Source organism: Etheostoma spectabile, chromosome 21, assembly GCF_008692095.1.
Source record: "Etheostoma spectabile isolate EspeVRDwgs_2016 chromosome 21, UIUC_Espe_1.0, whole genome shotgun sequence".
Taxonomy (NCBI): domain Eukaryota; kingdom Metazoa; phylum Chordata; class Actinopteri; order Perciformes; family Percidae; genus Etheostoma; species Etheostoma spectabile.
In genome coordinates, this window is record NC_045753.1 from 16255019 (window position 1) to 16268512 (window position 13494).

Consider the following 13494-nt stretch of genomic DNA (forward strand, 5'->3'; position numbering starts at 1 on the left):
TTTAATAAGTCTAAGATGGTGTGAATCCCAATAGCTGTTCAATTGGTTTATACCGCCACTCATCTGCTTCCAGCTCCTCCACCAAGCTCGCAAGTTTCTCCATTCGAGACACTTGTTGATCTGGAAGAACACACAATTGTGACTTTATTATAAGGGTACCAGGTTTTCATGGATCAACCAAAACAAGCCCATTTTGCACACGTAGAGTTACGGACTTACCATGTTTAACCTGTTTAAGTGTTGAGGCAACTTGGTAGCTGAACACAGACTCGCATAAAAACCTGTCAGAACCATCTAAAAAGAAACACACAAAAGTGAAGAAGTTAGATGCTGGTGAAGACAAAATCGCAGCCTTGCTGTTTACTGGACTAATACCAGATCACTAGTGTCAAAATGGGGCTTTCAAGCTACTCCAGAAAGAGAAGCTCAAAGTTTAATATTATGCCATTTACAGCCTTCAGCCTTTTAAAAATAAACTAGAGATAAAGCTTGAGACCTTGAACTCTAATCATTACTGTGTTAGCTGTTTTTAACGTTGCAACACTCTGTGCTTTTATGCACAAGCCAAACTAACTGCATTAATTGTATGCATGCATTTTGAGCTAGACTGGCAACAAAGTAGATGGATCGATATTTATTGTCCCATAACAGATAAGATGAAGACAGGTATATAGACACAACAGCGACACTGGATCTATACAAAGTCAGCGACATAAAACTTCTGCCAAAGCGAGTCCTTCTACACCTCAGTCCTGTATCTGCGGCCAGATGGCTGCAGTGTAAAGTGTGGATATAGAGGGTGATTGGTGTCATTGACAAGGGTGAGGGCAAGGCGTGTGTTGGCTCTATCGTTCAGGTCTGAGATGTTGGGTGTAAGGGAGCTGATAACATTGGAGGTGACGTGTGTGATCTGGAGAGTTTGTTTATGTCAGAAACGGTGAGCATGTTATAGAAACAGGAGGAACAGTACAGCAGGATCATGGGTGGGATTATGCTTTTGTAAAGTGACAACAGGAGGCATGGGGCAAGAGAAAGTGCTCGGAGTTCACTGATGACACGTAATCTCTGTTGAGATTGTTCGTGGATATCGGTGATCAAAAACTGAGGTCATTGTCCAAAGTGAGTCCAAGATATTCATAATTTGTTGACCAGTTCTACTGACTTGTTATGGATGGAGACAGAAAACAGTCCGGTGTTTGGTGCGTTAAAGACCAGTTCTTTTGTTTTTTCTATATTCAGATGGAGGTAGCTGTCAGTGCACCACTGTGTGAAATGAGAGATGGAGTGTGGTTAGGCTGTAATGGAGTTGTTGTCATTAAGTAGACCCAGTATGGCAGTGCCATCTGAATATTGATAGTATGTAGTGATGTGGGAGGCTTATGAAGGCAGATGGCCTTTTCCACAAATCCTATGTGGTTTTGTGTTAAGCAGAAAATTGCAAGTTACCAAAGACTTTACTAGTGTTTAATTCAGACACATGTTGACAATGGATATGTCGGAGTACTATTTGGGAATTCAGTTTAAAAAAAAAAGAGCTTTTGATGTGACTTCATTATAGCCCCAGGTGGTGCAACTCATTTTTTTAATGAGACTTTTACATTGATAAAAAAACAAAGCATCTACCTTTTTAAAAGCTAAATGAAAGCCAACCCTTAAAAAACAAACTGGAAAGTCACTTTGGCATTTCCAGTTTCCTTAAATACTTGAATGAGAAGAGTAGTAAGGAGATCTTTGTTTAGTTAACAACTTGGGGAGTGGGTTAAAAGAACTTCATTGTGCTGCCCATTGATTATTATAATTTTTGTTGTCACGGCTTGATAGAAGCTGCTTCTAGGAATCTGGAAATGTCCTCAAAACAGCTGCAATTTTCCTTGTATGTGTCATTCCGAAAACAGGTGCTTAGCTCTGGGATCCGCCTGGGACTAATTTATTTGGCCCAGTGCTTTTTCACTGTAAATGACCTATAATAAAACTAGCGTGCAGTGTTTCAAAATGGTCTTATTATACGATTCTCATATCCCCTGTCTTGTTGGGAGGAGACAGACAGTTAACGACAGATGCCTTTAGCTGTGTGTCTGATCTTACCTTCCATCATTTCACCTGCGCCTTTGGGATATGTGTACAGGACTTTTCTTGGAGGGATGAGCTCTGAAGCACTGAATCCAGAGCCAGTCACCGAGCTGCCGCTCACACCTCCCGCAGAGGAGGACGAAGAAGACGCTGCCATTGCCTTAGAACACTTCAAAACACACACAACAGAAAAGGCTATGTTGCTGTTACCGTCGTATACCGTTTTTAGTTTTCATGAAGGCCTTTAAATATGGCCATATCAGCTTATTAAGAAAGCTAGCTAGCTAAAGTTAGTTGATTTAACTGCGACACCAAAATAGGCAACGGACATTCGTCATTATATAGTTAACGTAATGTTCCTAGAGAACATGGCAATAATGTTTTTTTCTTCTTAAACAATATCACTTACCCTCGACGCCCCGGGAAATCTATTTAGACTTTGAATCCGCGCAGTTTGCTCTATTGTTTTGTTTAGATGTCTTGACTCTAGTTTACGACAAAGACAGCACTTTACGTTTGAAGCGGCGGTAGTCCATTTCTTTAACTGTCTATGTGGCGTTCTCGCCACCGCCTTGACAACATGGGGTGGCTTTTTATGTCCGTTTGTTCCTAGTTATTTCTATAGTCAAAAATCCACTATGGAATGGTGGTCTTGTAATACATCAGTGTTGTAGATCTACTTAACATTCTGCATGTGTCAGAATAATCGGAAAATTCATGTGAATACTGCCTTTGATTATAACAACTTGGAAAGTCGGTAATTTTTGCTACAAGTCTGGGACAAAATCATAATATAAATTGGAAATAAATACTGGAAACATCTGAGCAACAAAATACACATATTCTTTGCAGTATCAATTTTTCCCACATTGCGATTTTAAGTTATGCACACTGATGTAGAAGGAACGACTTTCCAACTCGGGAAATAGGACCTTCCCAGGAGCACGTGAACGCAGCACTACTTAACAAACAAGTGCCGTAAACCAGGAACCTGTCTGTCGTAAAGCAGGAAACCGATATGTAAACTTTGACTAACCTAACTACTAGTAAGTTGCTAGAAAAAAGCTGTTAAAAAGCGACATAGGCTAATTCACACATTTTTTCCTGTAACTAGCTTGCTAGCAAGTAATTCAAATATTTATTTGTGTTGTTAGGTTTGCTAGTTTAACTACATTATGGACGTTTTACGTCCAGCTCTTATCAATATAAATGGAAGAATGTATCGAAGAAATATCATTAAGGAAGAGCATTATGAAGAGGAAGAAGAAGAAGAAGATGCATCTTACATTGGACCACCAGGTAAGTTAAGTCCTGTCAACGTAAACAGCTAATGTTAGTATAAATGTTTGAATTAAGTCATATAAAATGCTGTCAGACTGTAGCCACAATGTATTACAAGAACCCAATAATATCTGTATATTTGTGGTTTTAACATGTTAAGAGAGTGAAGACTTTGCAGCTGATGAAACTTGTGATACCAACTACATTGAACAGACTGATAAGGGATACCGCTGTGCTATTGATGTCCCAAGTGTTCTTTACAAGTGAGTTATCTATAAAATGCACGTTTTGATTGTTCTTTATCATCCCAACTTGAAAAGCACAAGAGGTTTTGTTTCTAAGAAGCACAATTTATATGTTCAGATACATCATTGGGAAAAAAGGAGAGACACGCAGACGTCTGGAGTTTGACACAAAGACATCTATCAGCATCCCAAAACAAGGAGTGGAAGGACAGATTGGTGAGTATTAAGAGCATCATAAAACAGATTAGAGAGCGCTCTCTGAAACAAAGGATTTAATCTTGACTTTCTTCCTGTGTGTCACAGTTATCACAGGTTCCCATAAAGCTGCAGTCTCATCTGCAGTCACACGGGTTGAGGTCCTTGTTGAGAGTTTCAGGAAGAAACAGCCTTTCACGCACTTCCTGTCATTCCCTTTGAATGATCCCAAAATTCAAGAAGGATTCCTGAGCTTTAAAGACGAGGTGTTGCGGCAGTGCTCACAGGTATCGTAGAAGGAATATGAATGGTAACGATGAAGGGCAGTGGTGGCCATGTATTATCTCCTTTATACATCCTATGTTGTTGTTACTTGATGTGTAGGATCATGGAGTAGAGGGAAGCATCTTTCAGAACCCTGCTAAGCTTCACCTGACTATCGGCACCCTGGCACTGTTAAATGACATGGAAGTGAGAAAAGCATGTGAACACCTCCAAGAGTGTCAAAACTTCATTAGGTAGGGGCCAAACAAGTTATTGTATTTTTTTTTTATCATACTAAGATTTTGGCATTTTAACTAAAAAGCACTGTTATTTATTTGAGATAAAAACAGGAGATAATGGAAATAAAATCAAACTGCTTTAATTAAAGTACAATTCTATTGAATTTTTTTTATTTTTCTTGTTGTTAACAAAGCCCATGAAAACCAAAAATGAATTGATCTTGCAAACAAGTAGCCAAAGCCTGATATATCTTATTCTTTTGTGCCATAGACAAAAGACACATCACACACATCAATGAGCCATACTGTTGCTCTGGGTGTCACATGCATGATTCTGAACGTGGTGACTGTAGTTTTTTAGTCTATCCTGCGTACACAATCCTTCTGCTGTAAATACTCACTAGTGCACCAAATCCACAGCAGAAAATAGTACACGACAAATTCAATGCTTAGAAATCATGTAGCCTTTCAAAAAAAAAAATATGACATCATATATTTGTGACCCATTTTTAAAGATTTACATCTTCAGTAGTTACACATTGAATCCGGGCTGGGTAAATTGTAAAGTTTTGAGACACGGACTAACGTTTGTTTTGGTTTATTCATTGGATTTGTTGACAAATATATACTATATATACAATATAGACTAACACCAGCCTTATTTTTTTTAAATAACTAATGATCTCATGTCATTGCGACTTAAAGGATTGGTAAGATTTGATTTGAATCAGATTAGATTACATTAGATTTCATATTATGATTGGATTAGATAAGATTACAAGTGAATTTAGTTTCAAATACACAAGAAAAAATACTTACAGCACAACGCTAAAATGAACCATTGTATTGCTAAACATTCAGTCTATGAAAAGCCTAACATTAAAAAAAACTAAATTATAAGCCGGATATGCCAGGTGAATTACTGTAATCTGCTTTTCTTCCGTCTGCCGTCAGGGAAATCACAGAAGGAAAACCTCTGTCGTTGGAGGTGACAGGTATAGAGTACATGAATGATGACCCAGCCATGGTGGACGTCTTGTACGCCAAAGTCGATCTGAAAGACAGATCTGACAAGTAAGTGGATCAGTAACAAATCCTGTGAACAAAATGAAATACATTCACAAAGATGACACCCCACAATTGTTTTTCCTATCGCTCCTTTTAAGGTTACAGATGATTGCAGATCGGCTGGTAGAGCACTTTGTCTCAGCAGGGCTGATGGTCAGAGAATGGGACAGAGTGAAGCTGCATGGCACTGTGATGAACACTGTGTTCCGAAAGAACTCCACAGGTAGAGACATTACATGCAAGCATCATATGTGGCAGTAGTGAATCTAAAAAACAATGTTATTGACCTGTTGGGGCTACATTGGTAACTTCTACCCTTAACCTATTTGCCAATGTCCCCTTATTATCTTTTGGCTTGGCTCTGAGCTGCAGTGATGACTAATCTGAATCTTTAACAATTAACAACAACAAATTCCTAAAGATAGGCATCAGGCAGCCAGTTCTCTGTTTGGCCACAGCTCTGTTTGGCCACAGCTCTGTTTATGCGCACTAAGCGGCGTGTTTTCCAAGTACCTTGACAATGGCTTCATTCAGTTTGACCATGGATAAAGTCCAGCTCCAGTTCTCAAATTTGTACTGACCTGACAAACCGCACAGTACAAGGGAGGGGCCGTATCACTGCAGACCATGTTTGCCAGAATGTAGATGATTAAAATTCAATGTTTTTTCTTCTCCTTAGTCCATGTTTCAAAAAACACATTTCACAGCTACATGACCTTGATTGTCACATTGCTATTGCCTATAGTAGCAGCACATAAACATGTATTTTTATACAGGAGATAACATGTTTGTTTTTTGTTCTGTGTAACATTGTTCAGCTTGTCTTTTTACACTGTTTTTCCAGTCGAAGACATGGGTGGCCCAGGAAGACAAACCACGAGTGAACGAGAGGCTTTTGATGCCAGAAACGTATTAAAGGTTAGAGGCCTGCCCTTTTAAGTACTGCTGGATTACAAACATCCAGATTTGTGTTCATTGCTTGACTGATGCTGATACCAGATGACAATTGCACATTAGGCTTTTGAAGGTTTTTATCCGTAGGACAGTCAAAGTCCTGAAACATTTTATTATATCATAGAAGAGAAATGTCTAACCAAACATATATTTGGAAATTAACTAGAATTTGATTACTCTATTTAGCCACTGGTGGCAATATTGCACCATACACTGTCCATAGGTTTTTCAACTGTGGTTGACACTTTCATTGCTTTTGGAGTCCCATTGGGTTATGAGAGCTTGCCAAGTAATAGGTCTTAAAAATAGAGAGATTTAAGTCTTAAGATTTAGCGGGGGGGCACTCCGCTGCCACTCTAGCATGCACAGAGGATAATGAGGCTAATTTTGGGCTGACTCACTCCTACCGATCATAAGAGTGTTTTGATTTTAGGCTTGTACTAAATGAGGATGTTCCAAACCAGCTGGGACATGTAATTAGACATTAACCCACCTGATCTACTTAGAAGCCAGTTATGGTCTCTCCAATTTCAAATCACAACACTTTTAGTGTTTGAATCTAGCTCCAGTCTGTAAGCTATAAGTGTGTGATGTTCAGTTTTGGATGAAACATCTATAGGTATACATTTCTATTCAGGTGTCCCAGTAAGCCGTGACAGTAACACCCAAACACTAAAACTGATATTGAAAAAACTAAATTGAATTAAACTTCAATTCAATCTTTTATTTGATTATTTGAACCTGTGCTTTTCCATACTGTGACATGTCAAAGTGTCTCATTCAGGACTTGTAGTAATAATAGTCTTTATAATAATAAACTGTATTTATACTGCTTTACAATGCTATACGTTTCAAAACAAAGTTAAGAGAATTAAAAGTAATACAAAAATTAAAAGAATAAAACAACCAACAATAATATAAGATAAAAACAATAATCATAATAATGACAATAATTATAATTGTAATAATTACTGCTCAGGAGCATGTAGATGAACCTTTATTTGAGGGTAACAAGACTACGTCTGTATACAGTTGCTCAAAGATGAGCGTTTTGATTGATTTCTTTTAAAGTAGCACTTGTCAGAACGAGAAATGTGACACCAAGTTGACACTGCAGATAAAACAAGCTCTGGAATTCCCATTCCTTTTCCTCTCTGGTGCAGAGAAGATCTTTCTTTGAATAACAAAATCCTTAATTTTTTTTTCTCTAAAAATGACACAAGGGTGCCTGCTAAATGCTCATTTGCTCGTCACCATGGTAACACCATGTTTGTTGGTGACAGCTTATATTTTTTTCCTCCACAGAGTTTTAAAAAGTTGACCTTTTTTCACAGTGCCGGCGTTCCAAAATCACTTAGTGGTTAGACTACTTTTGTAATCTGGAAATATTGTTAAATTGGCAAAATAAGGTATAATGATGATAAAGTTTTGTATTGTGGAAGTTTCTATTATCATTAATTGCTGTTTTCATTACAGAAATTTGGGGCTTATCGTTTTGGAGAGTCCGAGCTGAATAGTGTCTTGCTGTCCCAGAGATATTCGACAGACTGTACGGGCTACTACACCTCTGCAGGGAGCATCCACTTCTCATGAGCTTCAACAGGGATAAACATATTCTGAGGTGAGAAATTAATAATAGCTTAGCAGAACATTGAAGCAGTGTTGACACTGTTGTCCAGTAGGTGGAAGCATGTAGTTTCTTTTCTTTTATTTTATTTTTTATGACTTGTTCCATCTTGGGAACAGAAAAATAAAATGATCAGACTACAGAATGATTGAAAGTTTGGACTAAATAATAATAATAATAAGTAATAAAAAGTTTATTTGATATAGCACCTTTTACAGCCAAATTCACAAAGTGCTTCACATGATAAACATTAGTAAAATACAGTACAATCCAACAGAGAATAAAAATTAATGACCAATGAAAATCATTTTAACAATTAAAACCTAAAACCCGAAGTATACAAACGTGTCAAAAGCTAATGTAAACAGATGTGTCTTCAGCTGCTTTATAAAAGCTTTCTCAGAGACTGCAGAACGTAAGGCCGTAGGAAGGGCGTTCCACAGGTTTGGAACCACTGCTTCGGTCTCCTTTAGTTTTTAGACTTTAGATCAGTATTGGCTCAGGTTAATGTCCTGGTTAGATTGTTTTTAGAGATGTGTCAAATATATAATAAGTGGCATTTTGTTGACAAATTGCATTTATTCTACGTACTGTACTAAGGTACACTTTGGGATACTTGTAAATAAGTATTTGCATTTACTTTAAATCTGATAGCAGCGTGTCAGCTGTATACTACTATCCCTGTATGCATGTGATGTGATTTGGTGTCTGTCTGGTTCAGGTTAAACTCTTTGTGAAAGATGAACAGATAATTAACGCAACAGAACATTTTTTTATCATCCAGTTTGACATTCAATTCTAACGTTAAAAGAATATAAATAAACTACCATTGATTTTCTTTAGGGCTTCATTATGTGGTATTGGATCGGTGCATAAACTCCAGTACATCCCAATACCGATACCAGCGTTTTAGGCAGTATTGGAGGCGATACCGATACTGGTATTGGTAGCTTAAGGATGGTCTGACAAAGCGAGACTAACATAATGGTAACTTTTACTTTGGATACTTGAAGTACATTTTGCTGACAATACATTTACATTTTTCCTTTACAAGCCAGGACTACTTTGTTTTCTGAGTATCTGAGAACTTCCCTTTTTGACACCTGGTAGGTATCAACATCCAAATACAGTGTTACTCTGCAAGCTGGCAAGATGCCCTGACCTGTCCATGCTTGGGAGTTTATTGGCCTGTACATCTCATACAGGAAGTCAGTATAAATGCCATGTTCTGAATAATTTAAAGAGTCTTGCTGCAACGTCTCACCTGTCAGCCATGGCAGCTGAAATAGCTGATCAAAGTTTTCTCATCGTTCTTCCTTTTCCTAGCAGATTGTGAGGCTTAAACATTTCATGATTTAGCAAATATGAGGTATTAAAGGAAATAGTTTCAAAATAAAATGGTGTAGAAAGCTAGAAAACTTTCAAAGCTGTCAAAACATTCTGGTATCACACTGATCATAACCAAATATTACCCATTTACTTTCATCTCACTGCCTCATGAATGTGTTAATGCAACACTGACATGATTTATTACACCAGTCTTGTTTTTTTCTCTCCGTCTTTTTTTTTTATCAGTGGCCTCCCCATACAAAGCCTCAACCTTGTTCCCACTCCCGTCTGTCGAGTGTGTCAGTGAATACAGACATCGGACACAGAGCCTGGCCACTTGCTCTCTCTGTCAGATCTTTTTCAGCCCTCCCCTCAGCTGGCGATGCGCTCTGCTTGGCATGCAGGAGGGTGATCGCAGAGCAGCCAAAAGTTACACTGATGGAAACTGAAGGCACTTTTTGTTTGTCAGCTCATGCCAACCTGTGCTGTCCAACCCCCTCCCCCCACCCCCCCCCACTTCCCCCCGGAGCCATGTCAACAGACACCATTAGACAGGGACATGCAGATTCTGTCATTTGGAAAACAGCCAGCCAGCCGTGCATTGACCAAGGCACTGTCTGAGCTTAAAATGTCTTTTTTCAGCCCCGGGAAAGGCGCATAATTATCCACTCGCTGCATCCTGGGAGCGTGCTTGTTACTGGGTCAGGAGTACACATCCAGCATAACGCCACTCTCAGGTAGAAGAGTGAGGACTCTGGTAATTGCCAATACTATTGTTTATAAGCACACAGAGAGGCAAAAAGAGAAGATGATTTGTAAATAATGAAATTCATTGAGAATGTGCATCCTTGTGTCTTTTGTCATGGACATGATTAAGAATGCACTGGGCAGATGTCTTCACCAATTATTGTACAGAAAAAAAAACATGAAGGAACATGCAGCGTCAATTGTCACTCTATTATATATATATGATTATGTGTTTATTTAAATGGAGATTTGTGTGTGTGTTGTAGCATAGATTAGGAACATATTGGACTATAGGGCTGCACAAAACGACCATTTAGTCTATAAAATATATTGAATGTTTAAATACTGCTTATCAATGCTAGGTGCAAGGTGATGTTTTTAAATTACTCAAACAGAGAGTGGAAGACTCTTACATTTGAGATGCTGGAACCAGCAAATGTTTGGCATTTTTGGTTGATGAATTAGTAGAGTCAGAAATAGAAGTAAAAAATGTGACAAAAATAATTTGTTTGTATTTCAATAGTTGTTGAATTTCCATATATGTATCTAAGGTGTGGGTAATGATTTAGATTGACTTAACAAAATGATGTTGCTATGTTGTCTGTGGATGAGCTTGCTCACGCAGAGCTCAACATGCATCTTTTTTCGTTCAAAAAACGAAATCTCTGACCCTAATTAGTCAGCTCTGTGCTTCCTGTCGTGCGGACCTATTTCCTCAGTGGATCTGCATCCTTATTTCTGAAGATCTGAAGAAACACAAAAGCTGGGTCTGAATTAAATGTCAAACGTTTTAGTTGTCTTTGCTGACAAAATACTTCATTTACATTAGAAGGAAGAAAAAGCTGTGATTTTGAACGAGATTAAATCAAAGCAATCACTTAGATGAGCCTGTAAAACTTACATTGAACCTTTCAATGAGGAGAATTATTTTATGTTTGGCAACAGAAGTCGTGTTATCTCAAGCAAGTATTGTTTAGACCTATATCCAATTTGCATATTTAATTCCATGCCAGTTTTCAAAGTAGCCTTTTTATGTTTGAAATAGGTCTTACTTGATCAATTTAAGCTTTTTTAGCACACTTTGGGTTTTGATATTCAAAACCGCACTTTGAAATCTTTCATTTTATGATTAGAAATCAAGCTTTCATTCAGAGGAGCTGGCGTTAACATCTGCTGGGGACAGACGTGACCTTTTTAATACAGTAGATATGTTTGATTTGGTTGTTCTGACTAATAACACACATGGAATCGATTAAGCGCCTAATTACTTTTTAAGGTCACGGTGAATTTTACCCTTACGTGCCTTATAGCGCGAATGTTGATCAGGTTCATAACATATTTCAATCCAAGTCCAATTAACTGAAAGGGTGAACTGGACAGCAAGAAAGCACTGAGATGACATTTCAGTAGTACGCCTCATGCTCCTGGTGTCATGTATTCCCCTTAACAAGCTTGAATCCTAAGATTGTTTTTTCAAGAGGGAGTTTTGAGCGATCAAACATCTATCTGCGAGAAGTTGCTCTTTAAATGATCCTGCTAGACAAAGCCAACAAATCTTTCAAGTTAGATATTGTTAGCGGTGAAATATGACAACGCGCCTAACTTTGATGATTCTCTCATGATGTGACTCTCCCGCTGAGTGTCACCACCGTTTGAATGTCACACTAATCACTCTGTCACTAATGGGCATGAGTGGCCTTGACGGACGGCCAAGGCTAGAGTATTTGAAATGTCTAATCTGTGTCTCCAGCGAGTAGGCAGGTGATCCCGGCAGCAGCTCTTTATCATTCAGAGTGCTGAGTTTGGAGGCTGCCTGCAGCTGTCCACGTCTGTTTACTGCTGGAGGCGTTCACGCAGAGAGGAGAGGCGCAAAGCCGAGTGTTTGAACAGCAGGTAGTCATTCAAGCTGCTGTATATTTTAGGTACACTTTGCACGGGGATAGTTTAAAATAGGGCTGCAACTAATTTTCATTATCAATTCATCTCTATTACTTTGTTTTGATAATTATAAAATGTCAGAAAATATGGACCATTACAATTTAGCAAAACCCAAGATGATGGCTTGAAATGGCTTATTTGTTTGACATACAGTCCAAAACCCAAGGATATTCGATTTACTATGATTCATCAATCATTTTAGCAGCTGGAACTAGTAAACTTTTGGCATTTTTGCTTATTAAATTGCTTAAATAATTAACGGTTTCTTAAAATCTCTGATTGTTGTTGCACAATGACATAAAAGCAGACAGTTTATATAGCTTTATAGTTTATATATAAACTTATGAAATGTAGAGGGAAGATAACGATCTTTATTTAAATTTCAAACTAATTTATTAAGTTGGGACATTGAAGCAGCGTTAATTGATTTTCTGTGTGTGCTTGGTGGCAGCAGAAAGAGCTGCTAACCCAACATTGACATATAATCATCTTACAATGTTGTTATGGCGAATGTATTCGGAAACAGTTGCCTAATTCCTCTTGCAGCAGTCAAGGAGCAGCATTAGCATTCATTTGGAGTCGTGTTTCTGGCCACCTGAAGAAATACAAGTCCAATATTCACTCTGGCTACAGCTGTGTTTCTGATCTCCAACTCATGAGGGAAATATCCAGCTAATCGACAGCTAAATGCTTCACTACGTTCACCAGCCAGTTGCTACCAACATGAACAATTCTGGTTTAATACGCAGACTTGGAGCTTCACTGCTGTAAACTCTCTCTGTATCTGATGCTAGAAACTGTTCTCCTCCAAGTGTTTTATTTGTCCACTCCAAAGTGTTGCCGTGAAATCCCTTCACACAGCACTTAATGCTGTTTCTTTTTGTTAGGGTGGAAAGTAGTGAAAACTGATGGGGATTTGTCATTTATAGTGTATATATATATATAGTGGATATGCAGATATAAAATAATCATCTACTCTGACTGAGCATGTCAAGAGTTCAGAATATCAGACAGCTGCTATCTATTGTGTATATTTAATTGAAAAAAAGTGCTGCAGTCTGTTCCACCCGTGCTGCAACTGCCTGCAGTGCAAACACAGCATCTGCAGTATTTTCCTGGCAAATCCAAACTGCTCTCAGACAGCTCTCAACTAACTTTGCACTTTTAATAGCTGTGTGACCCAGTTTGAGTCCAATTGAATTAGATCTATACACGCTTAAAGCAGCTCCACTTACAGCTGTAAGTCACTTGAGATTACTTATTAAATGCCTCCCGATGTGGTTTATTCTCTACTCAACTTTCAAAATAACTACTTTGATGGTTCCCCCTCCATCCAGGAACTGCCTTTTAGGTTGCTATTTTTCTTCAATGCACACTTTACCATGGCAGCACCTATCACAGGAAGTAACTGCTCTGCCAGTTGGCTGTAGTTGTAGAAATGCAGATGCAGAATTTGTTTGTTTTGTTGTGTCCTCATATTTAAAGTGTCTATATTTTGAAAAAAAAAACAGTTTTCTGGGATTTGGGGTGTTATTTT

General features: G+C 38.3%; 2 protein-coding genes across 4 annotated transcripts in view; one reads left to right on the forward strand and one right to left on the reverse strand.

Moving 5' to 3' along the window:
• anapc16 (anaphase promoting complex subunit 16) overlaps positions 1 to 2747 on the reverse strand; it is a 3313-nt gene extending 566 nt beyond the window's left edge. The window contains exons 1-4 of the mRNA XM_032501485.1: positions 2480 to 2747; positions 2086 to 2239; positions 220 to 294; positions 1 to 120 (exon numbers count right to left, since the gene is read on the reverse strand). The exon at positions 1 to 120 is cut by the window's left edge and continues 566 nt beyond it. Coding sequence (XP_032357376.1) covers positions 11 to 120; positions 220 to 294; positions 2086 to 2227 — 327 coding nt within the window. The 5' untranslated portion in view covers positions 2228 to 2239; positions 2480 to 2747 and the 3' untranslated portion in view covers positions 1 to 10. The remainder of the gene's footprint in view (positions 121 to 219; positions 295 to 2085; positions 2240 to 2479) is intronic.
• A 182-nt stretch (positions 2748 to 2929) lies between these two features.
• Positions 2930 to 13494, forward strand: part of ascc1 (activating signal cointegrator 1 complex subunit 1) — an 11933-nt gene continuing 1368 nt past the window's right edge. The window contains exons 1-10 of one of the 3 annotated variants that reach the window (XR_004327117.1): positions 2930 to 3369; positions 3512 to 3614; positions 3715 to 3812; positions 3900 to 4078; positions 4176 to 4309; positions 5249 to 5368; positions 5461 to 5585; positions 6207 to 6280; positions 7793 to 7937; positions 11770 to 11912. Coding sequence is in view for 2 of the 3 variants with exons in the window: in XM_032501452.1 (XP_032357343.1) it covers positions 3246 to 3369; positions 3512 to 3614; positions 3715 to 3812; positions 3900 to 4078; positions 4176 to 4309; positions 5249 to 5368; positions 5461 to 5585; positions 6207 to 6280; positions 7793 to 7909 (1074 nt within the window). In the remaining variant the exon portion in view is untranslated. Of the gene's footprint in view, positions 3370 to 3511; positions 3615 to 3714; positions 3813 to 3899; positions 4079 to 4175; positions 4310 to 5248; positions 5369 to 5460; positions 5586 to 6206; positions 6281 to 7792; positions 7938 to 9518; positions 10186 to 11769; positions 11913 to 13494 lie in introns of those variants that run through there. The other 2 variants (XM_032501452.1, XM_032501451.1) reach the window with 2 other exon arrangements.